Source organism: Pelobates fuscus, chromosome 8 (assembly GCF_036172605.1).
Source record: "Pelobates fuscus isolate aPelFus1 chromosome 8, aPelFus1.pri, whole genome shotgun sequence".
Taxonomy (NCBI): Eukaryota; Metazoa; Chordata; class Amphibia; order Anura; family Pelobatidae; genus Pelobates; species Pelobates fuscus.
In genome coordinates, this window is record NC_086324.1 from 164,392,453 (window position 1) to 164,419,237 (window position 26,785).

A 26,785-nucleotide genomic window follows, 5' to 3' on the forward strand; every position below is an offset into this window, starting at 1 on the left:
AAAGCTGGCTGTTGCCGCTGCATGGTGTGTAGCTATATATCACTCAGTATTGTGTAAAGCTAGCTGTTACCGCTGCATGGCGTGTAGCTATATATCACTCAGCATTGTGTAAAGCTGGCTGTTGCCGCTGCATGGCGTGTAGCTATATATCACTCAGCATTGTGTAAAGCTGGCTGTTGCCGCTGCATGGTGTGTAGCTATATATCACTCAGTATTGTGTAAAGCTAGCTGTTACCGCTGCATGGCGTGTAGCTATATATCACTCAGCATTGTGTAAAGCTAGCTGTTACCGCTGCATGGTGTGTAGCTATATATCACTCAGTATTGTGTAAAGCTAGCTGTTACCGCTGCACGGTGTGTAGCTATATATCACTCAGTATTGTGTAAAGCTAGCTGTTACCGCTGCACGGCGTGTAGCTATATATCACTCAGTATTGTGTAAAGCTGGCTGTTGCCGCTGCATGGTGTGTAGCTATATATCACTCAGTATTGTGTAAAGCTAGCTGTTACCGCTGCATGGCGTGTAGCTATATATCACTCAGTATTGTGTAAAGCTAGCTGTTACCGCTGCATGGTGTGTAGCTATATATCACTCAGTATTGTGTAAAGCTAGCTGTTACCGCTGCACGGTGTGTAGCTATATATCACACAGTATTGTGTAAAGCTAGCTGTTACCGCTGCATGGTGTGTAGCTATATTTCCTGGCCATATCCATGGCAGCACAACATTGGGTAGCTCCTCCCTATCCCCATTGGACAGGAATAATAATTAAGCCGTATAAGTACCACCTCCTGCCCCTCCTTCCCCAGTCTTTTTTTCCTGTCCTATCCCTAGGACATGTCGGTCTTTTCAGACTGCTAAATTTTCTTTTATGGCTTACCTGAGGATTAGTTCCTCTGGCCCTTGGGGAGTTCACCCTCTCTCCCCTGGGAAGTCTCCAGTATACGGCCCTGTGCAAAGGTGTCCCCCTGGAGAGAACCCCTTTAGTGACCGGGGTTTTTTTCCTTCCAATTTCCCAGTGGTAACATGGGAAGGAACATGGAATGTGGCTGGATTCCGGTTTGGTATTTTCACACCAGGATCAAGGTAATATGGTTTTGTATTTACCTGCTGGTTTTTTCTTTCGTTTGGAAAGTTTTCCGTAGAAGCGTTCTGGGGTCCCCTGGTTTCATGTTTCCCTGCACGGCTTTCGGGAGTCTCCTGTGCGCCTGCGCGGCGTGTAGGCGTCTCCTGTGCGCCTGCGCGGCGTGTAGGCGTCTCCTGTACGCCTGCGCGGCGTGTAGGGGTCTCCTGGGCGCCTGCGCGGTTTTCGGGGACTCTGGGACGCATGCGCGGCATTCGGTACTTTCTGGCGTTCGCATAAACGCGCGAACGCCATTGTACGTATTAACGCATTCGCGCGCAAATCTATTCGTTTGATTTCTAATTAGGCCGTTTCGCGCGTCTTTTCGGTCATCTGCGCATGCGCGATGACGTCAGACGCCCTCTTAAAGCGCCAGGCCTCCTTTTTGGTCAGTTTGAATTTTCAGGTTCCTGGAGAGTTTCTGGCACCGTTGAGATCTGTGGATTGTTGGTTCTTCGCCTTTTTTCTTCTAAAGTAAGTTCTTTTCCCCTTTTTTTTTTTTGTTTGGTTTCTTGTAGTTTTTCTTCTTGGTTTTAGTTTCGCTGTTTCATCTATTATTTATAGATGGATTCGCGCTCAAGATCTAGGGAATCGGAGTCTTCTCATCATAATAGGTCACAATCTAAGCGATATAGGTAAGCCATCCATTTTTGGAAATTATTGATATGGATATTATAGATAACTAAAAGAGTGGTAATGTACTAATATTCACGTTTGGTGTATTACAGTGATAAAAGTACAAAGACTTCAGGATCGTCCAAAGGGAAGTCGCCCAAAAGGACGCTGTGTATATCCTGTGATAACAGAGCCATAGAAGGGAAACGTCTCTGTTCGAATTGTCTCTCAGCAGCTGCTGGACCTTCTCAGTTAACACCGGACTTTAGGCAGCTTATCAAGCATGCAGTTGCCCGGGGCATCAGAGAGGTTGGTGAGACCCACAAGCGACCTAGATATTCTGAGCCATCAGATTGGTCTCCTGATAACTCGGAGGATGAGTTTATGGACACAGCTTCGCTGAGAGACTTGGCTTTTTCCTCGGAGGAGGATGCTATGCCTGATCCTGACTTCCTGATACCTGCGGAGGTGGATCATTTGATTGCTCGGGTCAGAGAAACCCTTACTTTGAAAGAGCCCTCGGAGGAGGAACCCTCTACATCTAACCGCTATTTCTCAGATCTTAGAAGGAAAAGAGCGGCTTTCCCTGTGCATACCACTATTAGTGACCTTATTAAAGAAGAATGGTCCAGGTCTGATAGGAGATCATCTGCAAAAGGGAAGTTCTCCAGATTATACCCGTTTGATCCCAAAGATGCTGAAACATGGGATCTTCCACCCAAGGTTGATGCTGCGGTGGTTAGGCTAGCCAAGCGCACTACCCTGCCAGTGGATGATGCAGGCTCCTTCAGGGATCCAATTGATCGTAAGATGGAATACTACCTGTCTAAGTCCTATGTAGCCTCAGGCACGAGTCTCCACCCTGCCGTTGCTCTCACGTCTGTTTCAAGAGCTATGAAGGTTTGGCTGCAGGAGCTGGAAGGGGACATCAAGAGGGGCAGGAGCCGTTCCTCTATTGTTGATGCCCTGAAGGATATGCGTCTAGCGATTGATTTCTCTTCGGAGGCCGCAGTGGATCTGGTGAGAAACCTTGCTAGAAATATGTCCTTCTCGGTTTCCTCCAGGCGGGCACTCTGGCTCAGATCTTGGGCGGCCGATGCTTCCTCCAAGAATAGTTTGTGTTCTCTGCCATTTCACGGGAATATGTTATTCGGCAAGAATTTGGATGAATGCATTAAGAGGGCGGCTGAAGGAAATAAAGCCTTTCTACCCCAAGAGAGGAAGTATAAAGGATCCTTTCGCGCCCGGAAAGAGTACCATTCCTTTCGTGACAGTAGGTCCTACAAGCCTGGTAGGGAATACTCCCGATTTCAACCGAGGAGAGGTGCCCCTTCTGGGTACAGAGGGGGCAGGTCACGCGGGTCATCTTCCTCTAAGGACCCGAGGAATCTATGACTACGTACGGCCCAAAACCGAAGGTGTCGGGGCTTGTCTTCTCCAGTATCTTTCGAAATGGACCATTTCCACAAGCGACGTTTGGGTGCTGGATATTATTCGGAGAGGTTACCTGCTAGAATTCTTCAAGCATCCTCCCAACAGGTCCTTTCACCTCACAAAATGGCCAGGAGACAAGGAAAAGTGCATTGCCCTACAAGATTTCATCCTTTCCTTGCAGAAGGAGAAGGTCATCGTCAAAGTGCCGGCAGGCGAAAGAACTCAAGGATTTTACTCCCACATCTTCTTGACAAGGAAATCCTCAGGGGGTTGGAGACCCATTCTGGATCTGCACAGACTGAACAAGCATCTGCACATTCGCAGATTCAAAATGGAATCTCTGCAGTCTATAATAAAGGTTGTGTCGCCCAACCAGTGGATGCTGTCTATAGATCTACTAGACGCATATTTTCACATACCCATTGCCCAAATCCATCAGAAGTTTCTGAGGTTTGCTGTAGAGGAAGGTCATTTCCAGTTCAGGGCCCTCCCCTTTGGACTGAGCACAGCCCCAAGGACGTTTACAAAGGTCCTGATCGTTCTCATCGCAGAGCTCAGAAAGCAAAACATTGCTATTTACCATTATTTGGACAACGTCTTGATCTTAGGAAACGACGTGGATTCTGTGACATCCCAAGCTATCACCAGCATTCAGTTTCTGCAAGCTCATGGCTGGAAGATCAACACCAAGAAGAGCCAACTCCACCCAACGCAATCTATGGTTTACTTAGGTGCCCATTTCGACACTCTAAAGGGTACTGTCCAGCTCTCATCAGTAAGAATTCTGAAACTCAGGAGGTTATTGAGGAGAATGCTGAAATCCCCGGTTGCCCCGGCAAAGGCGGTAATGAGCCTCCTTGGTTCTATGTCCTCCACGATAGGTCTGACGAGATGGGCTCAGTGGAGAATGAGACCATTCCAAGCCAACTTCCTGAGTCGTTTCTTACCCGGGAACCTGTTCCAGCCCATCAAGCTTCCCCTGAAGGTACGCCATTCTCTGATCTGGTGGCTAAACAGAAAGCACCTATCCAAAGGTTTTCCATTAGGGGACATCGCATGGAGGACCGTGACAACGGATGCCAGCCAGTGGGGTTGGGGCGCTCATTATCTCCACGACTTTGCGCAGGAAGAATGGAATTTCAAGACAAGCAAGGTTCATTCCAATCTGCTAGAACTTCTGGCTGTCCTCAAAGCTTTGAAACACTTCTCGATCCATCTCAAGGGTCAATGGGTGAAGATAAGGACGGACAACTCCACCGTAGTATCCTATGTCAATCACCAAGGGGGTACCAGGAGCTGCAAGATGATGGAAATAATGAATCACCTGATGGGGTGGTTTCAGAGAAACCTGGCAGGTATTATAGCCATTCATCTCCCAGGGAAACGGAATCAACTGGCGGATTTCCTCAGCAGATCCAGAATAGATCCGGGGGAATGGTGCCTAGCTCACAGGGTATTCCGCATGATTGTGGACAAGTGGGGTCTCCCTCAAGTGGACCTTCTAGCCTCTCGGGCCAACAGAAAGGTAGCCCTTTTCTTCACGAAAGAAGAAGACCACCTGGCACTGGGAAGGGATGCCTTATCAAGCCCCTGGAGGTTCAGAATGGGCTATGCGTTCCCCCCGTTTCCACTAATTCTACCGCTCCTGAGGAAGCTGAGATCGGAGCAGGTGTCTCTCATCCTGATTGCGCCTTATTGGCCTCGGAGACCTTGGTTTCCTCTGCTTCTGAGTCTTTTGGTGGAACCTCCTCTCCCACTCCCCAAAGTTGCGGATCTTCTGTTCCAGGGTCCTGTAATGCATTTAGACCCTGTCTCTCTCAACCTTATGGCTTGGAAACTGAAAGGAACCGGCTGTTGAATAGAGGATTCTCCAAGGCCGTTATTGATACTATGCTGAGGGCACGTAAGCGTTCCACTTCAGCCACTTATTATAGAGTATGGGAAGTTTTCTCCAACTGGGCCCTTCACAGTAATGTGGATGTTCAAGATCCCTCCTCCTCCAATATTTTGGATTTCCTGCAATCTGGCCTTGAGAAAGGACTGAGCTATAACACTCTCAAAGTACACATTTCAGCCTTGTCCGCCCTGACCAGTCATAGATGGGCACTGGACTCGGATATCATCAGATTCATCAAGGGTGTCCTTCAGATGAAACCTCCTATTAAACCATTTGTCCCATCCTGGAATCTCCCTCTGGTTCTGGATGCCATGAAGTTGAAACCTTTTGAACCATTTGATTCAGTTTCCCTACAGGTTCTCTCTATTAAGACTGCCTTGCTGGTGGCCCTAGCCTCTGGCAGGAGAGTTTCTGAGCTCAGTGCTCTATCCATCAAAGAGCCTTTTACTATCTTCCACAAGGACAGAGTGGTCCTCCGTACAGTTCCAGTATTTCGACCTAAAGTCACTTCCTCCTTTCACATCAACGAGGATATTGTTCTTCCATCTCTGAGGTCGGACGCCCATGAAATGGGGAATTCTGCTGACCTGTCCTCTCTGGATCTAGTGAGATGCCTCCGGATGTATATTGATAGGACTTCTGATTGGCGTTCTTCTGACAGTCTTTTCGTCCTTCATAGCGGCTGTAAAAAAGGCTCACAAGTTCCCAAATCTGCCATTAGCCGATGGATAGTAGCGGCTATCATTCTGGCTTATCAGTCCGCCGGATATCCGGTCCCTGTGGGTCTTAAAGCCCATTCCACTAGGGCTCTCTCTTCTTCCTGGGCAGCCGCTGCTAATGTCTCCCCTGAACTCATTTGTAAGGCAGCTACATGGTCTTCCTCTAACACTTTCATTAGGAGCTACCAGATTGATGTTAGAGCAGGGTTGTCTGATCAATTTGCTAAATCAGTCCTGTCTGTATCCAATTCCTGATCTCTGTGTCTGTCACTTGTTGTGGTGTTAATACACTTTGCATTTATGAAATTTTTGAGTCTGTGTCTCTTTCCCTCCCTGGTTTATTGCTTGGGTATTACCCAATGTTGTGCTGCCATGGATATGGCCAGGAAAATGGAAAATTTATTCATACTTACCGTAATTTTCTTTTCCTGGTTATATGCCATGGCAGCACAAGGGTCCCGCCCGGGGCTATTGCTGGAACACGTGACTGGGGAAGGAGGGGCAGGAGGTGGTACTTATACGGCTTAATTATTATTCCTGTCCAATGGGGATAGGGAGGAGCTACCCAATGTTGTGCTGCCACGGCATATAACCAGGAAAAGAAAATTACGGTAAGTATGAATAAATTTTCCATTATCACTCAGTATTGTGTAAAGCTAGCTGTTACCGCTGCATGGCGTGTAGCTATATATCACTCAGTATTGTGTAAAGCTAGCTGTTACCGCTGCATGGCGTGTAGCTATATATCACTCAGTATTGTGTAAAGCTGGCTGTTACCGCTGCATGGCGTGTAGCTATATATCACTCAGTATTGTGTAAAGCTAGCTGTTACCGCTGCATGGCGTGTAGCTATATATCACTCAGTATTGTGTAAAGCTAGCTGTTACCGCTGCATGGCGTGTAGCTATATATCACTCAGCATTGTGTAAAGCTAGCTGTTACCGCTGCATGGCGTGTAGTTATATATCACTCACTATTGTGTAAAGCTAGCTGTTACCGCTGCACGGTGTGTAGCTATATATCACTCACTATTGTGTAAAGCTAGCTGTTACCGCTGCATGGCGTGTAGCTATATATCACTCAGTATTGTGTAAAGCTAGCTGTTACCGCTGCATGGTGTGTAGCTATATATCACTCAGTATTGTGTAAAGCTAGCTGTTACCGCTGCATGGCGTGTAGCTATATATCACTCAGTATTGTGTAAAGCTAGCTGTTACCGCTGCATGGTGTGTAGCCATATATCACTCAGTATTGTGTAAAGCTAGCTGTTACCGCTGCACGGTGTGTAGCTATATATCACTCAGCATTGTGTAAAGCTGGCTGTTACCGCTGCATGGTGTGTAGCTATATATCACTCAGTATTGTGTAAAGCTAGCTGTTACCGCTGCATGGCGTGTAGCTATATATCACTCAGTATTGGGTAAAGCTAGCTGTTACCGCTGCATGGCGTGTAGCTATATATCACTCAGTATTGTGTAAAGCTAGCTGTTACCGCTGCATGGTGTGTAGCTATATATCACTCAGTATTGTGTAAAGCTAGCTGTTACCGCTGCATGGTGTGTAGCTATATATCACTCAGTATTGTGTAAAGCTAGCTGTTACCGCTGCATGGCGTGTAGCTATATATCACTCAGCATTGTGTAAAGCTAGCTGTTACCGCTGCATGGCGTGTAGCTATATATCACTCAGCATTGTGTAAAGCTAGCTGTTACCGCTGCATGGCGTGTAGCTGTATAGCACTCAGCATTGTGTAAAGTTGGCTATTACCGCTGCATGGTGTGTAGCTATATATCACTCACTATTGTGTAAAGCTAGCTGTTACCGCTGCATGGCGTGTAGCTATATATCACTCAGTATTGTGTAAAGCTAGCTGTTACCGCTGCATGGCGTGTAGCTATATATCACTCAGTATTGTGTAAAGCTAGCTGTTACCGCTGCATGGTGTGTAGCCATATATCACTCAGTATTGTGTAAAGCTAGCTGTTACCGCTGCATGGTGTGTAGCTATATATCACTCAGCATTGTGTAAAGCTAGCTGTTACCGCTGCATGGCGTGTAGCTATATATCACTCAGTATTGGGTAAAGCTAGCTGTTACCGCTGCATGGCGTGTAGCTATATATCACTCAGTATTGTGTAAAGCTAGCTGTTACCGCTGCATGGCGTGTAGCTATATATCACTCAGCATTGCGTAAAGTTGGCTATTACCGCTGCATGATGTGTAGCTATATATCACTCAGTATTGTGTAAAGCTAGCTGTTACCGCTGCATGGCGTGTAGCTATATATCACTCAGCATTGTGTAAAGCTAGCTGTTACCGCTGCATGGCGTGTAGCTATATATCACTCAGCATTGTGTAAAGTTGGCTATTACCGCTGCATGGTGTGTAGCTATATATCACTCAGTATTGTGTAAAGCTAGCTGTTACCGCTGCATGGCGTGTAGCTATATATCACTCAGTATTGTGTAAAGCTAGCTGTTACCGCTGCATGGCATGTAGCTATATATCACTCAGTATTGTGTAAAGCTGGCTTTTACCGCTGCATGGCGTGTAGCTATATATCACTCAGTATTGTGTAAAGCTGGCTTTTACCGCTGCATGGCGTGTAGCCCATGACCACCTCCTGTCCGTTGTCCGCACTCGTACGGCCAACTCGCGCTTGCAGGACTTCTCGCGGGCGGCTCCCTTCCTATGGAATAGCCTGCCTACCGCCATCAGACTCTCCCCTAGTCTTGCATCTTTTAAGAAGTGCCTTAAAACCCATCTCTTTAGGAAAGCTTATGGCCTCCAAGACTAACCCTTACCTCACATACCTGTCTCTTGCCCTCTCCTAAAGGGCAGCCCACCTTATTTGATTGTAAATTCCTGTCCTAATGTGTTTTACACCCCACCTCCTATAGAATGTAAGCTCGTTTGAGCAGGGTCCTCTTCAACCTATTGTTCCTGTAAGTTTATTTGTAATTGTCCTATTTATAGTTAAATCCCCCTCTCATAATATTGTAAAGCGCTACGGAATCTGTTGGCGCTATATAAATGGCAATAATAAATAAATAATAAATAAATATCACTCAGTATTGTGTAAAGCTAGCTGTTACCGCTGCATGGCGTGTAGCTATATAATCACTCAGTATTGTGTAAAGCTAGCTGTTACCGCTGCATGGTGTGTAGCTATATATCACTCAGCATTGTGTAAAGCTAGCTGTTACCGCTGCATGGCGTGTAGCTATATATCACTCTGCATTGTGTAAAGTTGGCTATTACCGCTGCATGGTGTGTAGCTATATATCACTCAGTATTGTGTAAAGCTAGCTGTTACCGCTGCATGGCGTGTAGCTATATATCACTCAGTATTGTGTAAAGCTAGCTGTTACCGCTGCATGGTGTGTAGCTATATATCACTCAGCATTGTGTAAAGTTGGCTATTACCGCTGCATGGCGTGTAGCTATATATCACTCAGCATTGTGTAAAGTTGGCTATTACCGCTGCATGGCGTGTAGCTATATATCACTCAGTATTGTGTAAAGCTAGCTGTTACCGCTGCATGGTGCATAGCTATATATCACTCAGTATTGTGTAAAGCTAGCTGTTACCGCTGCATGGCGTGTAGCTATTTATCACTCAGTATTGTGTAAAGCTAGCTGTTACCGCTGCATGGCGTGTAGCTATATATCACTCAGTATTGTGTAAAGCTGGCTGTTACCGCTGCATGGCGTGTAGCTATATATCACTCAGTATTGTGTAAAGCTAGCTGTTACCGCTGCATGGTGCATAGCTATATATCACTCAGTATTGTGTAAAGCTAGCTGTTACCGCTGCATGGCGTGTAGCTATTTATCACTCAGCATTGTGTAAAGCTAGCTGTTACCGCTGCATGGCGTGTAGCTATATATCACTCAGTATTGTGTAAAGCTGGCTGTTACCGCTGCATGGCGTGTAGCTATTTATCACTCAGTATTGTGTAAAGCTAGCTGTTACCGCTGCATGGCGTGTAGCTATATATCACTCAGTATTGTGTAAAGCTAGCTGTTACCGCTGCATGGCGTGTAGCTATATATCACTCAGTATTGTGTAAAGCTAGCTGTTACCGCTGCACGGCGTGTAGCTATATATCACTCAGCATTGTGTAAAGCTAGCTGTTACCGCTGCATGTTGTGTAGCTATATATCACTCAGTATTGTGTAAAGCTAGCTGTTACCGCTGCATGGCGTGTAGCTATATATCACTCAGTATTGTGTAAAGCTAGCTGTTACCGCTGCACGGCGTGTAGCTATATATCACTCAGTATTGTGTAAAGCTGGCTGTTACCGCTGCATGGTGTGTAGCTATATATCACTCAGTATTGTGTAAAGCTAGCTGTTACCGCTGCATGGTGTGTAGCTATATATCACTCAGTATTGTGTAAAGCTAGCTGTTACCGCTGCATGGCGTGTAGCTATATATCACTCAGTATTGTGTAAAGCTAGCTGTTACCGCTGCATGGCGTGTAGCTATATATCACTCAGTATTGTGTAAAGCTAGCTGTTACCGCTGCATGGCGTGTAGCTATATATCACTCAGTATTGTGTAAAGCTGGCTGTTACCGCTGCATAGTGTGTAGCTATATATCACTCAGTATTGTGTAAAGTTGGCTATTACCGCTGCATGGCGTGTAGCTATATATCACTCAGCATTGTGTAAAGCTAGCTGTTACCGCTGCACGGCGTGTAGCTATATATCACTCAGTATTGTGTAAAGCTGGCTGTTACCGCTGCATAGTGTGTAGCTATATATCACTCAGTATTGTGTAAAGCTGGCTGTTACCGCTGCATGGTGTGTAGCTATATATCACTCAGTATTGTGTAAAGCTAGCTGTTACCGCTGCATGGCGTGTAGCTATATATCACTCAGTATTGTGTAAAGCTAGCTGTTACCGCTGCATGGCGTGTAGCTATATATCACTCAGCATTGTGTAAAGCTAGCTGTTACCGCTGCATGGCGTGTAGCTATATATCACTCAGTATTGTGTAAAGCTAGCTGTTACCGCTGCATGGTGTGTAGCTATATATCACTCAGTATTGTGTAAAGCTAGCTGTTACCGCTGCATGGTGTGTAGCTATATATCACTCAGCATTGTGTAAAGCTAGCTGTTACCGCTGCATGGCGTGCAGCTGTATAGCACTCAGCATTGTGTAAAGTTGGCTATTACCGCTGCATGGTGTGTAGCTATATATCACTCAGTATTGTGTAAAGCTGGCTGTTACCGCTGCATGGTGTGTAGCTATATATCACTCAGTATTGTGTAAAGCTAGCTGTTACCCCTGCATGGTGTGTAGCTATATATCACTCAGTATTGTGTAAAGCTAGCTGTTACCGCTGCATGGCGTGTAGCTATATATCACTCAGTATTGTGTAAAGCTAGCTGTTACCCCTGCATGGTGTGTAGCTATATATCACTCAGTATTGTGTAAAGCTAGCTGTTACCGCTGCGTGGCATGTAGCTATATATCACTCAGTATTGTGTAAAGCTAGCTGTTACCGCTGCATGGCGTGTAGCTATATATCACTCAGCATTGTGTAAAGCTAGCTGTTACCGCTGCACGGCGTGTAGCTATATATCACTCAGCATTGTGTAAAGCTAGCTGTTACCGCTGCATGGTGTGTAGCTATATATCACTCAGTATTGTGTAAAGCTGGCTGTTACCGCTGCACGGCGTGTAGCTATATATCACTCAGTGTTGTGTAAAGCTAGCTGTTACCGCTGCATGGCGTGTAGCTATATATCACTCAGCATTGTGTAAAGCTAGCTGTTACCGCTGCATGGTGCATAGCTATATATCACTCAGTATTGTGTAAAGCTAGCTGTTACCGCTGCATGGCGTGTAGCTATATATCACTCAGCATTGTGTAAAGCTAGCTGTTACCGCTGCATGGTGTGTAGCTATATATCACTCAGTATTGTGTAAAGCTAGCTGTTACCGCTGCATGGCGTGTAGCTATATATCACTCAGTATTGTGTAAAGCTAGCTGTTACCGCTGCATGGCGTGTAGCTATATATCACTCAGTATTGTGTAAAGCTAGATGTTACCGCTGCATGGCGTGTAGCTATATATCACTCAGTATTGTGTAAAGCTAGCTGTTACCGCTGCACGGTGTGTAGCTATATATCACTCAGTATTGTGTAAAGCTAGCTGTTACCGCTGCATGGCGTGTAGCTATATATCACTCAGCATTGTGTAAAGCTGGCTGTTACCGCTGCATGGTGTGTAGCTATATATCACTCAGTATTGTGTAAAGCTAGCTGTTACCGCTGCATGGCGTGTAGCTATATATCACTCAGTATTGTGTAAAGCTAGCTGTTACCGCTGCATGGCGTGTAGCTATATATCACTCAGTATTGTGTAAAGCTAGCTGTTACCGCTGCACGGCGTGTAGCTATATATCACTCAGTATTGTGTAAAGCTAGCTGTTACCGCTGCATGGCGTGTAGCTATATATTACTCAGTATTGTGTAAAGCTAGCTGTTACCGCTGCATGGTGTGTAGCTATATATCACTCAGCATTGTGTAAAGCTGGCTGTTACCGCTGCATGGCGTGTAGCTATATATCACTCAGCATTGTGTAAAGCTGGCTGTTACCGCTGCATGGTGTGTAGCTATATATTACTCAGTATTGTGTAAAGCTAGCTGTTACCGCTGCATGGCGTGTAGCTATATATCACTCAGTATTGTGTAAAGCTAGCTGTTACCGCTGCATGGTGTGTAGCTATATATCACTCAGTATTGTGTAAAGCTAGCTGTTACCGCTGCATGGTGCATAGCTATATATCACTCAGTATTGTATAAAGCTAGCTGTTACCGCTGCATGGCGTGTAGCTATATATCACTCAGTATTGTGTAAAGCTAGCTGTTACCGCTGCATGGCGTGTAGCTATATATCACTCAGTATTGTGTAAAGCTAGCTGTTACCGCTGCATGGCGTGTAGCTATATATCACTCACTATTGTGTAAAGCTAGCTGTTACCGCTGCATGGTGTGTAGCTATATATCACTCAGTATTGTGTAAAGCTAGCTGTTACCGCTGCATGGCGTGTAGCTATATATCACTCAGTATTGTGTAAAGCTAGCTGTTACCGCTGCACGGCGTGTAGCTATATATCACTCAGTATTGTGTAAAGCTAGCTGTTACCGCTGCATGGTGTGTAGCTATATATCACTCAGTATTGTGTAAAGCTAGCTGTTACCGCTGCATGGCGTGTAGCTATATATCACTCAGTATTGTGTAAAGCTAGCTGTTACCGCTGCATGGTGTGTAGCTATATATCACTCAGTATTGTGTAAAGCTAGCTGTTACCGCTGCATGGCGTGTAGCTATATATCACTCAGCATTGTGTAAAGCTGGCTGTTACCGCTGCATGGTGTGTAGCTATATATCACTCAGTATTGTGTAAAGCTAGCTGTTACCGCTGCATGGCGTGTAGCTATATATCACTCAGTATTGTGTAAAGCTAGCTGTTACCGCTGCATGGCGTGTAGCTATATATCACTCACTATTGTGTAAAGCTAGCTGTTACCGCTGCATGGTGTGTAGCTATATATCACTCAGTATTGTGTAAAGCTAGCTGTTACCGCTGCATGGCGTGTAGCTATATATCACTCAGTATTGTGTAAAGCTAGCTGTTACCGCTGCACGGCGTGTAGCTATATATCACTCAGTATTGTGTAAAGCTAGCTGTTACCGCTGCATGGTGTGTAGCTATATATCACTCAGTATTGTGTAAAGCTAGCTGTTACCGCTGCATGGCGTGTAGCTATATATCACTCAGCATTGTGTAAAGCTAGCTGTTACCGCTGCATGGCGTGTAGCTATATATCACTCAGTATTGTGTAAAGCTAGCTGTTACCGCTGCATGGTGTGTAGCTATATATCACTCAGTATTGTGTAAAGCTAGCTGTTACCGCTGCATGGCGTGTAGCTATATATCACTCAGCATTGTGTAAAGCTGGCTGTTACCGCTGCATGGCGTGTAGCTATATATCACTCACTATTGTGTAAAGCTAGCTGTTACCGCTGCATGGTGTGTAGCTATATATCACTCAGTATTGTGTAAAGCTAGCTGTTACCGCTGCATGGCGTGTAGCTATATATCACTCAGTATTGTGTAAAGCTGGCTGTTACCGCTGCATGGCGTGTAGCTATATATCACTCAGTATTGTGTAAAGCTAGCTGTTACCGCTGCATGGTGTGTAGCTATATATCACTCAGTATTGTGTAAAGCTAGCTGTTACCGCTGCATGGTGTGTAGCTATATATCACTCAGCATTGTGTAAAGCTAGCTGTTACCGCTGCATGGTGTGTAGCTATATATCACTCAGTATTGGGTAAAGCTAGCTGTTACCGCTGCATGGTGTGTAGCTATATATCACTCAGTATTGTGTAAAGCTAGCTGTTACCGCTGCATGGCGTGTAGCTATATATCACTCAGTATTGGGTAAAGCTAGCTGTTACCGCTGCATGGCGTGTAGCTATATATCACTCAGTATTGTGTAAAGCTAGCTGTTACCGCTGCATGGCGTGTAGCTATATATCACTCAGCATTGTGTAAAGCTAGCTGTTACCGCTGCACGGCGTGTAGCTATATATCACTCAGTATTGTGTAAAGCTAGCTGTTACCGCTGCACGGTGTGTAGCCATATATCACTCAGTATTGTGTAAAGCTAGCTGTTACCGCTGCATGGCGTGTAGCTATATATCACTCAGCATTGTGTAAAGTTGGATATTACCGCTGCATGGTGTGTAGCTACATATCACTCAGCATTGTGTAAAGTTGGCTATTACCGCTGCATGGTGTGTAGCTATATATCACTCAGTATTGGGTAAAGCTAGCTGTTACCGCTGCATGGCGTGTAGCTATATATCACTCAGTATTGGGTAAAGCTAGCTGTTACCGCTGCATGGTGTGTAGCTATATATCACTCAGTATTGGGTAAAGCTAGCTGTTACCGCTGCATGGTGTGTAGCCATATATCACTCAGTATTGTGTAAAGCTAGCTGTTACCGCTGCATAGTGTGTAGCTGTATAGCACTCAGCATTGTGTAAAGTTGGATATTACCGCTGCATGGTGTGTAGCTACATATCACTCAGCATTGTGTAAAGTTGGCTATTACCGCTGCATGGTGTGTAGCTATATATCACTCAGCATTGTGTAAAGTTGGATATTACCGCTGCTATATATTAAATAGTAGGCGATGTATGTCAGCTTTGTGAATGGTTAAGTGTGAGCACTCAGCGTAGTGTGACTGCGTGCAGTGTGCGTCTGGTGTTGGCATATTTAATTAACGAGAAGTTGATTACCTTGGTAAATTTCAGCATGTCAGCTGGGTCTTTCACTTCTTTGCTTTTCTTTGAGCCCTGTTTGAAGGATTCCCTAGAGAGTAAGATTATTTCCTTGTTAAGTAAGCTCGTTAACATACAAACTTGCCCGCACCATTTTATGGGTTTCAGCAAATTCAATAGTGAAAAGCATCGGGCTATCAAAGTAATCCAATGCTGAGATCATTTGTTTCCAGGGACACATTCGTGGTTATTCACTTACGTGAAAATTGCCGAAAATTCTAAGGGAATTTCAAATTTAAGGAAATATTATCCAAACTGGAAAAATTCAGCTAATCTTCCAGTTTTGCTATTTTGGTCTTAAATTTAAATTTTGACTTTGAATTTACTTTGAATTTCTGACAATTCTCACTTTGGTAAATAACTGTGCTAGAAGGACTTTCACACTTTGTATCATACCCTGAGGTCTTTGGCTGTTCGTCTTGTGCTTGTGCCATCATTCTTTGCCCCTCTCGGAAATATTTCTTGGCAAAATCCACCATATTATATGGAGATCCCTGTAATATAACCTCCGACGAGGCAGGATCCGTGTATTCATCCAAACTGTCTGCATATTCACTGGGAGTCGGAGAGCCCTGGAGGGGGCATAGAAGGAGAAACAGGTTGAGTGGGGTAAAACAGGAAGAGGAAAAGGTGGGTGGAAAGAGAAAAGGGAATAGGAAAGAGAGGGGGCAAGACAGAAATACAAACAACAAGGGGCGATCTTTGCACCCAATGTAGCCTCTGGTCAAGATTGTCAACCTTGTGTTGTTACGCACAGTGATATCAACAAACATTAACTAAAGTGGGAATTGAAAGTGAATTTCAAATTTAAGGCCACAGTAACGAAAGTGAAAGCATAGCTGACGTACAGAATTTTTCCACTTCGACTATGTGAAACTTAAATATGAAATTCACTTTGATTTCACTTAGAATTTAATTTTAAAAATGATTTTAATTTAAATTAAGCATAAGCCTGTTTTTTTTTTAAAGAATGAGAGAATGTCAGAGAGGTCAGGACATGGAGGTTTACCCTTTAAACAAAGATTTGTGGAGAAAAAAAAAATTGGGGGATGTAACATTTTGACACAGTTTTAACATACATCCGTTTTCTTGTCAAACTCTTGAGCCACGGCAGTTGAGGCAACGGCGACGGCCACTGCAGCTGACGCTGCTGCACGACTCTGCCTGTCCCGTGGTTCATGCTTCCTGTCTGCTGGGAGGTTGACAAAATCTGGCGCTGCGACCGGCTGCACACACTCTGCTGGGAAGAGACCGGCTCGACCATGGATCGCCCCAAACTTCCAGCCTGCGAGTAACACAGTGCGCTTGTTAGAAGTTACAAAGAAACAGGGAGGCAACTGCATGGCCCGGTATTCAATGAAATGAATCATGCATGCAAAACTAACCAATAAAAATACTTCATGCATTAAGTATCCCTGGAGCCAATAGCATGCAAACACACACAAATACAATGATTGTTGGGAAGGTTTGTGTCATTCAGACCCAAATGGTGGGAAAACTGGTTAAATGAATCCAGAGATGTCATACAAGGGGAAATTATCTTGTAAATGGGTCTGTTGTTGGGTAGTCTTAGTCAGGATGATTAAGAGGCAAATCGTAATAACTTTTTTGTTACTAACCAAATTAAACATACAAAACAAAAAAATTACCAAAAACAAAGTAGCTTAAATTACAGTAACCAATTTACATTGTCTTCTGAATCTGGGCCTGTGCAGTGTGACAGTTCTCACATTGCACAAACTATTTTTCTGTCAAAGCCAGAATATGTTATGATCTTGTAACATGGCCTAAACTGTGATCTCATTGTTAATCTTGCAATGTCTATCTAATGGGTAGGTATAAAAAAAAAAGAGGTTTCAGCTTTCTGGGATCTGGGTACAGACAGTCAGGTACATTAATGACCGTAGCAGGTGGCAGCTGTGTCATTAACCCATTCCTTGTGGACATTGTAATGGCTCGCAATGACTTTTTTCCAGTTAAACTGCTAACTCCTTTTTGGCAGAATTGTGATTACTGAGACTTGCAGGTTTAATGTAAAGTATACGGCCTTTTTCATTGATCCAATAATGAAAACAAGTTCTGTAGAACTGTATTGGAATGGTGGCACTGTGACCAATTCTACATCATTAACGGCTCATTGGAAGCAGTTAACATGTCTGTTACATATGAAATTGTCATTTTGCATGTTATTCAGTAACCTTTATATGTGTGTAGGAATTTCCTGGTGCATTAATGTGGATGTTGACTAAAATGGATGCACAAAGTGTACATTTTCGCGTTCGTTATATATCTACTCCTGGGAAAAACGGAATTATGCACAGACATGCAGCAGAATGGCACAGACGTAATAGCAGCAACACAAACCAAAATCCTGTGTTCCTCGTTTCAAATCCTCCAAATACATCACTTTCTTTCTCACGATGCATCCATAGTTTTGTCCTGTCCGGGTATCCGCAATGCAGCGTGCAAATTCACAGTGAGAGTTAGGGTTGTTACATTGACGCGAACAGGACACCTCCAAATGTTTTAATCTAGGCTAGGTATGTACTAAAAGTAGATTCCCTGATGTTGAAGAACTAACACGTCCGTGATGCTTTGTCTCCCTCTAGAATTTTAAATAATTAATGGAGATGTAGTTTTATAATATCTGCGGATCTAAATTTTGACCACCCCTGTACTAAGAAAACTCACATAATATTAAGCAAAAAGGGCAGGGAAGAGTTTACGGATGCATAGCCCTGAGAATCTGACCAAATACCCTGGACACCCCTGTAAACATAACGACCTCCAGGGACATGGGTCCTAACTAAGTTTTGAGATCTTGTGTCATGAGGGCAGAGTTCTACTTTCACATAATAGTCTGAAAATTCCCCCTAATTATATTCTAATCCCAGCACAACTCTTTGGCATTTACTGACCTTTTTGTAGACCTTCCAAAGATTGTAGGCGAATTATGTCTCCTTTATGGAAACTTAGAGAGCTCTTATCTTCTGTCACATAGCTCTGTACAGCAACAACGTAGTTTGAATCCTGGAATACAACAGTAGAAAAAGCATTTTTGGGGGAGAGGGTTTTTTTTTTCCTTTCTATCTGTGGGTTATTTATCTTTTTAGATCCAGAGTTTGGCTCTCCAGCTGTCATTTATTGCAAGATTAAGACTCATGTGCCAAAATTCAGACAAATGTAGTCCAACAAAGGCCCGTTATAAATATTTTGTTAATCCACACTGAGGCGGCATAGTAATGAATGTTAAACAGTGAGAGAGCATAGCTTAAAAGATGTCACACACGCTTCATAACACACTCACCTTTTTCAGCTCCATCAAGAAGCAATCTATCATGGTCTTCACCTGACTGGATCGAGAGGAGAAGAGAATAAGCTTCTCATTTGTCAGATTAAACTCCAGCATGTTCTTGGAGAGAACCGTGACAAACATGATATCCGTGTAACTGCAACAGGAACATAAAAATTAGTGGCAAGGTTTTTTTTCTGTTAGAAAAACCACCTAACTGTCCAAATGCTTCTGGACTGCTGTACAATGAGTCCATGGTCTGAATCTGTCTGTGGTAAGTACCTACCTGTAACTCCTCAAGACTCTTAGCTGCTCAGGGGTGGAGCCTCCGCTCCTCAGCTTCTTCAGAAGTTTTATCCCATTGTGCGACACCCCTAGGATTTGAACCCCAGTACCAACGCTCCCCTGTACACGGAACATGGACGACCAGGTTAAACTACCTTTATTGACATTTTGTAGGTCATGTGACTTTTTGTCTCAATACAATTCTCTACCGCACTCTTACCGCTGCTGGGAAAAGGCGTGAAAAGTACACCTCCCAATCCTCCCGGGCAGCTGTGACAATCTTCTTCTTCACTGCCTCATCAGTGATGGCATTTATAGAATCTAATCTGTACTCCGCTGCATTGGACAAAAACAGGACAACTAATGTAGAATATTTAGCGCATCGTCCAAGTAGTATTATTAAACGTTAATAAATATTCTTAAAAGTGAGCATTTATCAAAATATGTGCACAATATCATAATAAGTGTGCAGTCTCCTATAAGAATAATTCTATAACTCTTTCACGTAGACATAAAGCAGTCGCACAGTAGGAATTTTCCTAACGCTACCCCAGTGTAAGTGGATCTCCCATCCCATTGCATGCGCGGTTCAGTCATTATGTAACATGTTTTTTTTTAATGATTCTCAGAAACACTCACCTAGAAGGCTCCTCATTTTCTGTCTTTCCTCCTTGGTTATCCGAATGCAACTTTCTGACAGAGTATCATTAATAACCTTCAGAATACACAGTATAGAAAGAAGCAGAAAGAGGATGCAAAAAAAATCATTGTATCAAAATCAACATTCCAGAATGTCGCTGAGGATAAATGTATATCCAGGACACGATGGTGGGACTCAGGTGTCCTCAGCATGCAATGCTTTTATTGCAAAGGATTCTGGGTCAGAGTATGCAAACGCAGCCAATAATTACTGTCTATAACTGCAGTATCCACCTATCAATAAACCCCACGTGTACGATGTACACTACTAATATAGATTTCTAAGAATTTAGGCAATATAAACACTACAATGAGCTGTAGCAGTCAGTTTGATTTTAAACATATAAGATGGTCTAGGTCAGAGATTGCGTTATACTTGTTTGATTCAAAAAAATGTTTTAATATAAATCTACCACTAGAGGGCAGACAAGCACATCTCATAGAAAATATCATGTTGAAACTGCATATCTTCTTAAAAATCCCCTGATTATTAATAATATAGCACCAGCAAATTTCATAGCGTTGTACCCAGATGTAAAGTGACACAGTATTTTGGTATTTGGTATTTTAATATCAATCTACCACTAGCTTAGGGATTATCTGCAGTCAAGAGTCAGTGGACTGTCTGAAAGTGATGTGAGTTACACTCCACCTCATCTCCAGTGTCTGTCCATAGTATGGAGGTTACAGTGCTGGGTCCCTTGCTGTAATCTTGCAAACAAGCATCACTACAACGTAAACTGATACTTTGAAGTCACCATTGTTAACGTGAACCCAGATTTATTTACTAATCTATAACCAGGATGGGAAGACTCACCTGTCTGAAGATTAGATCAAGGATCAGTGGATTATTGAAACTGTCTCTAGGGTAGAAAACCTACAGAAAAATACGAGGACTTGATGTGACTCTTCTTCTCCAATATGAAATCACAATTAGGACACCAACAAATTAAAATGTTCTGTTACGCATATTCTATGCAAGCACTGTACCTAAACGCAGGGAACTGGTTCATCAAATTACATTAAGTGAATTCGTTCACATTAGTCGAATATTTCATGACACCTCAATAAACAGGAGTGATTTCAATGTATTTTTCCTATGTGTGCATATATATATTTACACCATCAGTAATAATGCGAACATTTGGTGTTAGGGGAAACAAGGGGATTCCACTGATTCCTATTAAAACACATTTAATACATAATTTGTTATTTCAAAAACCCTGAGCCAACGCACCACCCTATGCGTTTCGCCACTTACCTCCTTCCTGATGTATATTTTCCAAGGCACATTGTTATAGGTGTAGTATTCCTCGCTGTACTGCCGGTGCAGCTGGGTCTGAATATTCTCTTGTTCTTCAGACAGTTCCCGAGAGACAGACACTGGGCAATGGAAAAAGAACAGGCGTTATACGCAGGCGACTCATCATTATAGCCATATTCAAAAACAGAGTGAAAGCACCCCAAGACTCCTTGCACCATAAACATTACAATAAGCCGTAGCAGTCAAGGTGCACTGAGTGCCCATTTCAAGTTGTTGCTTCTTGTTAAAGCAATAATTATTACATATAAATTAATTTCCATAGCAAGCTAATATGAACATTGCTGATTGTCATAAAGTATAAGCTACTTGTTTAATCACGATGTAACAAGAACGAAGATTCTACCTGAAGCTGCTGTTGTGGGTCTTACACAGTTAACAGGTGGTGGGGAGTCGGGTTTCTTGGCCTTCATGCTGGGTACTGGTTTCACCAAAGCAACCGTATCTCTGGATGACTAGACAGAACAAAAGAGAAATAAACAAATCAATATTATCTGCTTTTATGGTTTTTTGTTGTTGTTGAGTTTTTACAGTATTTGTCAATGTAAGAGTCACAGGGGGTTAAACGTAGGTGTATGTGGTGGATTAATATTGCTTCTTTTTAAACATTAGTATACTTTCCATAGATTGGATTTCTTTGCCACTGTTTTGTCCAGTAGGGGGAGCTGCTGATTTTACCTTTGGGACGTAAGACATAGCAGAGACTTGTGTGGGTCCAGTAAGAGGACGAGAAGGCATCTGTCTCTTTAGAATCTTCAAAGCTTCCTCATGAGGATCCATTTTCTTCCCAAAATATTTAGGTGGTTCTTTTCTGTGAGACCAAAAATAACACGTCAACTTGTCAAGTAACGTTTAAGATTTCTCCATCTTTGACAACAAATATTTCAATTTAATCATGGTCGTTTAGAGGGAGCATCTCACTGATAGTATACAACCAGTGGAAGGTACATAAAGTTAGAGGTTAGTGAGGGGTGTACATGTTGTTGCCAGGGAGGCACACAGACATTTTACACCAGGTAAACGTACCTTACAACAGGTACTGGTGATCTGGGCCTTTCCGGCTGCTTATATTGACTAATAATGTCCTTAATATTGTGGGTTGGTTGTGGAAAATACTCTGAATTCACCTTGGTGTGAAAGACGATGTCATCAGGACGGGAGCGAGTTGGGGGACCTACAGCATAAACAGAAGAAGATGAAATGGTCCACTATGACTCGTTGCTTAACAAACCCGCCCACTCTCACCATTGAAAACCTTCTGGACCCTATTTGTCAGCCTCTGTAGCAACGATTGTGGAGAGCATCAGGTTCCAGAACTACTCTTCATTCAAGCAAAGCCAAATACATATTCAAAATAATCGTACAGAAAGTATAGTACCAATATGGTCTAACACAAAAAGTGAGTAGGGTTTAAGTATAGCACAGGTCTCCGGCCATGATCCAAGTATAAATGGATACTACATGCTAAAGTGGAAATACATTAAATTATAAAAATAATATTTACCAGATCTATGATACATGGAACCATCTCTGGTGGGGGATGTCCGAGTCCTACTTGAGGAACCCATCACAGCATTCCTCTATGAACGAGAGAAGGATATCAATGTGAATAATGCATGTAGCCCACAAGATCTTTTTCCTCTGACCACTTTCTGCTCTACCCGGGCTTTTCACATTACTAACATCAGATGTCCAATAAGAGACAAACACTATGTCACAAATTATTATTATTGAAAGAGCTATGAGAATGTGAATGTGGCTTCGTAGTAGGAGAGCTCAGACCTGTGTACCCCTATGCCATGATCCATACATACTGAAACATTACCCTTAATTAAACCATATGTACCACTTGTTTCTTAAGTCCTTGTAGAGAGAACCTACTGTGACGTAGAGAGAAAATATTACCTGTGGTGGTAACCCAGTGCGGGGAATCGGTGCAACTGTTGGGGTCACTCGATGACTAGAATGACGGGTCTGGGAATGAATGCTTGGTCTGGTCCTGGAGGGTGGTGGGGTCTCCCCAGGTGAATTATTGGTCATTTGTTGTTGCAGTGCCAGTGCTTGCATGGTCATTTGTTGGGCCTTGAGACAGGAACAGTGTAAAAGTGTTTATGGTTAAAGTCAGCAATGGAAAACGCAAGCTAATCAGAAGGTAAAACTCTGTCATATTGAGATTGCACTTTAAAACTAATATATATATAATATAACTAATATATAGAAGATTTATAAAATGTACAAATGAAGTGAAATAAAAATAAACTAGGAAATGACTTGCTTTGAAAGTAAAGGTAAAACCAAATGAGAAAAACTGAACGTGCATCTTCAAAATCCAGACCACTCCTGGCACAGCCAGGGCACACATTTCAATGGAGGAGAATGTTAGAAACATTATTTCATTTCTCCTCCTCTCTCTATGCTCCTCCTATGCTGACTGACACGTGCAAAGAACAGACTCTGTAACAATTACTGACAGGGATCCAAGATGGAGGCCCCCAGTTCCAATGTGGATGACTACATTTAATGTTATTTAATTTTAATTTTAGTTTTCAGTCGTTACTAATATGTTTATTAAATATAAAGGATAAGTGAATATAAAAAAAATCATAAAAATCCTTTAAAGTGACAGGCCCTTTTAAAGGGATACTATAGTGCCAGGAATACAAAGCTATAATCCTGGCACTACCGGCCCTCTGTCTCCCCCTTCCTCGTGCCCCCCTCCCGGGTTAATAATGGGTTAAAAACCCTTTATTTACTTACCTTATCAGTGCCAATGTCCCTCGGTGCTGGGTCAAAGCTCCGCCCCCTCAAATGTCCCGCGACGAGCGCGGCCTAATGCGCATGTGCGGCAAAAAAGGTGCGCTTTTAACCTCCCCATAGAAAAGCATTGAATCAATCCTTTCTGCTACGGAAAAATTTGACACTGGAGGTCCTCATGCAGAATGTGAGGACGTCCAGCGTCAGATAACGGACCAAATGTCCGTTACGATTCCGGAAGCGCCCCCAGTGGCTGTTAGGTATACAGCCACTGAGGGCAGAATTAGTGTTGCAATGTAAATATTGCAGTTTCTCTGGAACGGCAATGTTTTACATTGCATCACTAGGTGCAAAAGGGACACAGCACCCAGACCACTTCAATTGGCTGAAGTGGTCTGGGTGCCTACAGTGTCCCTTTAATATTTACTATTTGAAATCCATTATAACTGTATCACTTAGGAATTCCTGTGTATTGAATCCAGTGTCTTGCTTACCAGTAACATGGCTTGTTGGTTGATATACGCTTGTTGCTGTGCATACATTGCTTGCTCCAGCTCTATAGACACAAATACAATAGCCATTTAAAGGAAAAGAAATGATATACATGTGGTCAATCTGAAATTAAAATGGTACTTCCCAGATACAGATATGGTTAAACCCCAATAGAGAGGGTTATTCACTAGGGAGAGTTTCTGGTGAGTTCAAAGTAAATTTCGAATTTAAAGTCAAATTAGCCAAACTGGAAAAATTCTCAGCTATGCATTCGATTGGGCTACTCAGGCCTAAAATCCGAAAATGACTTTGAATTCAGAATGTATCGGCTACTTAAAAGGGAATCGAAAACAGAAAATCATTACTTGTTTATCCTGTAAAACATCAAGGAAGATTACCTTGAGACTAAAGTTAATGTGTTATGATATTTTTTATAACATAGTACTTATCTCTTCATTACAATACTGCTATAATATACTGTTGGGTTTTAATGCCATTCTTGCTGAAGACCAGTAAAGGCCTATTCAATGCATTATAATCCCCCAGCTCTCTATGTAACGTCACTGTTAGGTGACTGTAATACATACGGTAGTTATTAGAGTGAAATCTGTCTGACCTTAGCCATCAGTCAAGTTACGCAGCCTGGGGCACTCATTTAATAATACTCTCCAACCATGCAGAAATACCCGTAAAATAGCAGAGGTATACAAGCGTTTACATTTACATTCCAATAAATTTAAATCCAGATACAGTACATTAGGATAAAATAAATGAAATTCAAAATTCTCATATTTCGTTACTTGTGCTTTCTAGTGATAAATACTTGCGTATATTTGACCCCATTTTACTGCGATCAGTATTTTAATTAAAGTACGTAAAGTAAATTGTATGTCAAATTGCCTTTTAATTGAAGAGTGACAGTATATTATATCCCTGTGGTTTGTGTGTGATGGCCAGTTGCTCTCACGGTGTATCTTGCATTATTGAAATATCTTATACGCTGGAAACTGAAATAAACTGCCTATTTATTTTTAGGTAATCAGTGTTAGCTCATTTAAGCAGGACCCCATTTATTGTAACACAAGCGATGGAATTCACGTAACAGAGAGAACAATTCCATCAGGCTGTAAATAACTGACTAGACCCTAGAATTGTATTGGTTGAAAAAAACGAAATTCAAATTTAAGCAAAAATACGTAGCCAAGCAGTGACCAAGACAGATATGAACAATCTGTATTTAAAAATTCTGAAATTTAAATATAAATAGCATGAAAAAAAATATCATCTGATAACGTTTCGATCAAACACACTTGTTAGATTTTATTCTCTGTTAAGAATTTCCAAGTGACAGTTAATTCGTAGTATAAAGGGGTGTCTTACCCTTGGTCCTCACGGGATAAATGTGAAGTTTTACTGCTGATGAGCCTGCTTTATGAAAGATAATCAGGCAGCCAGTTTGGTCTCATATTTCACTGCTGATCTATGACACCAGGTAATATCCCATATTCATGGTACCTGCAGGTGCCACATGGTACTTACCTGCCTGATGGGATCCTTCAGCCTGAATGTTGGTACCTTCTGGTGCATCCTCCCTGTCTCTCTCTCCAGCTGCTCCACCACCTTTCATCTTTTGGGACATGGCAGTCAGTTTCTCCAGATCCTACAGAGAGAAGAAGAGACCAGGTGTAGGGTGAACATGATCTGTGTGCTCTGAGAGGGAATCAGATAGCTGACAACCAGGACACATATAACCCTTCCAGCGCCACATCCCTCTCGGGACCACAGCGATCCACCTCACTATTCCTTATAGAGTAAATATAAGAGACACAGGAGAATGCAAAGCATGTTTGTGTTTGATATTTAAAGTGTGCAATCGCCTGATCATTCCTTGCTCTTGCATCGGATGCTAAGCTGTTAGAGGTACACATGTTGTGCTGTGGGATCAGATTTAATGCTATTATTAGGTATTCTACCGGTTCTGAGCTTGTTCTCGTTGTTCTGAGCTTGTTCGGGATCTTTCTATGTTTGCTAGGATGGACCCATAAACGGCATCTCCATTTCGCTGATACAGGTCCTAGCAGGGGCTGGACATTATCTTCTAAATGTCCACATTACTGATGGGATATCTGCATAGACACCTGGAGCAACCAGCAGGAACATTCCATTGGTTGCCAGGGTGATTGCTGCACATTGGATTTGGGACACATTTATCAAGTAAAAATAGGAGCTACACTGGACTGGGACAAAGTGCTAAATATTGAATGGCAGAGTGTATGTGTGTGTGGAGGTGGGGGTATCCTGCTCTGGAAAATGCTGCAAAGCTGTGAAGTAAAAGCAGTCATCAATGGAATATCAACCATAATGTCATTGGTTTCCATGGTGATTGCACCACGTTTAGATCTTTAGCACCACTTTTCACAACTTGATACTTTGATGCACCTGCCCCCATTCTGCTGGTCTCCATGGTGATTGCTCCGTATTCACAGCTTTGCTCCAGAATTGCACCAGTATTTGATAAATATAGCAATTTGTGTCACAGAGCGTTGAGTACCCCGTGCAGTGTATCTGCTGACTATGTAATGATGTGTTTCAGTGCTCCCTTAGTGATGGATAGTGGTTAAAATTTGGTCCTTTAAACCTGTTGGGGTACTTTTGCCCCCCCCCTCCCCCCGATCTTTCCTCTTTCCTACGCTCCTTCTCTCTCTCTCTCCTTTCTCTCTCCTCCCTCCTTTTCTGTAACTCGGTTTTTACTTCCTCTCTCTCTTTAGATTCCTACTCC

General features: G+C 43.0%; 1 protein-coding gene across 1 annotated transcript in view; it reads right to left on the bottom strand.

The window, feature by feature from the left end:
* Nucleotides 1-26,785, bottom strand: part of MYO15A (myosin XVA) — a 127,560-nt gene that overhangs the window by 40,398 nt on the left and 60,377 nt on the right. The window contains exons 34-51 of the mRNA XM_063430655.1: nt 25,546-25,666; nt 24,009-24,070; nt 22,666-22,842; nt 22,265-22,340; nt 21,787-21,934; nt 21,439-21,571; nt 21,107-21,215; nt 20,701-20,822; nt 20,257-20,316; nt 19,380-19,455; nt 18,961-19,076; nt 18,742-18,860; nt 18,471-18,612; nt 18,082-18,193; nt 17,528-17,602; nt 16,243-16,448; nt 15,560-15,735; nt 15,122-15,194 (exon numbers count right to left, since the gene is read on the bottom strand). Coding sequence (XP_063286725.1) covers nt 15,122-15,194; nt 15,560-15,735; nt 16,243-16,448; nt 17,528-17,602; nt 18,082-18,193; nt 18,471-18,612; nt 18,742-18,860; nt 18,961-19,076; nt 19,380-19,455; nt 20,257-20,316; nt 20,701-20,822; nt 21,107-21,215; nt 21,439-21,571; nt 21,787-21,934; nt 22,265-22,340; nt 22,666-22,842; nt 24,009-24,070; nt 25,546-25,666 — 2,103 coding nt within the window. The remainder of the gene's footprint in view (nt 1-15,121; nt 15,195-15,559; nt 15,736-16,242; nt 16,449-17,527; nt 17,603-18,081; nt 18,194-18,470; nt 18,613-18,741; nt 18,861-18,960; nt 19,077-19,379; nt 19,456-20,256; nt 20,317-20,700; nt 20,823-21,106; nt 21,216-21,438; nt 21,572-21,786; nt 21,935-22,264; nt 22,341-22,665; nt 22,843-24,008; nt 24,071-25,545; nt 25,667-26,785) is intronic.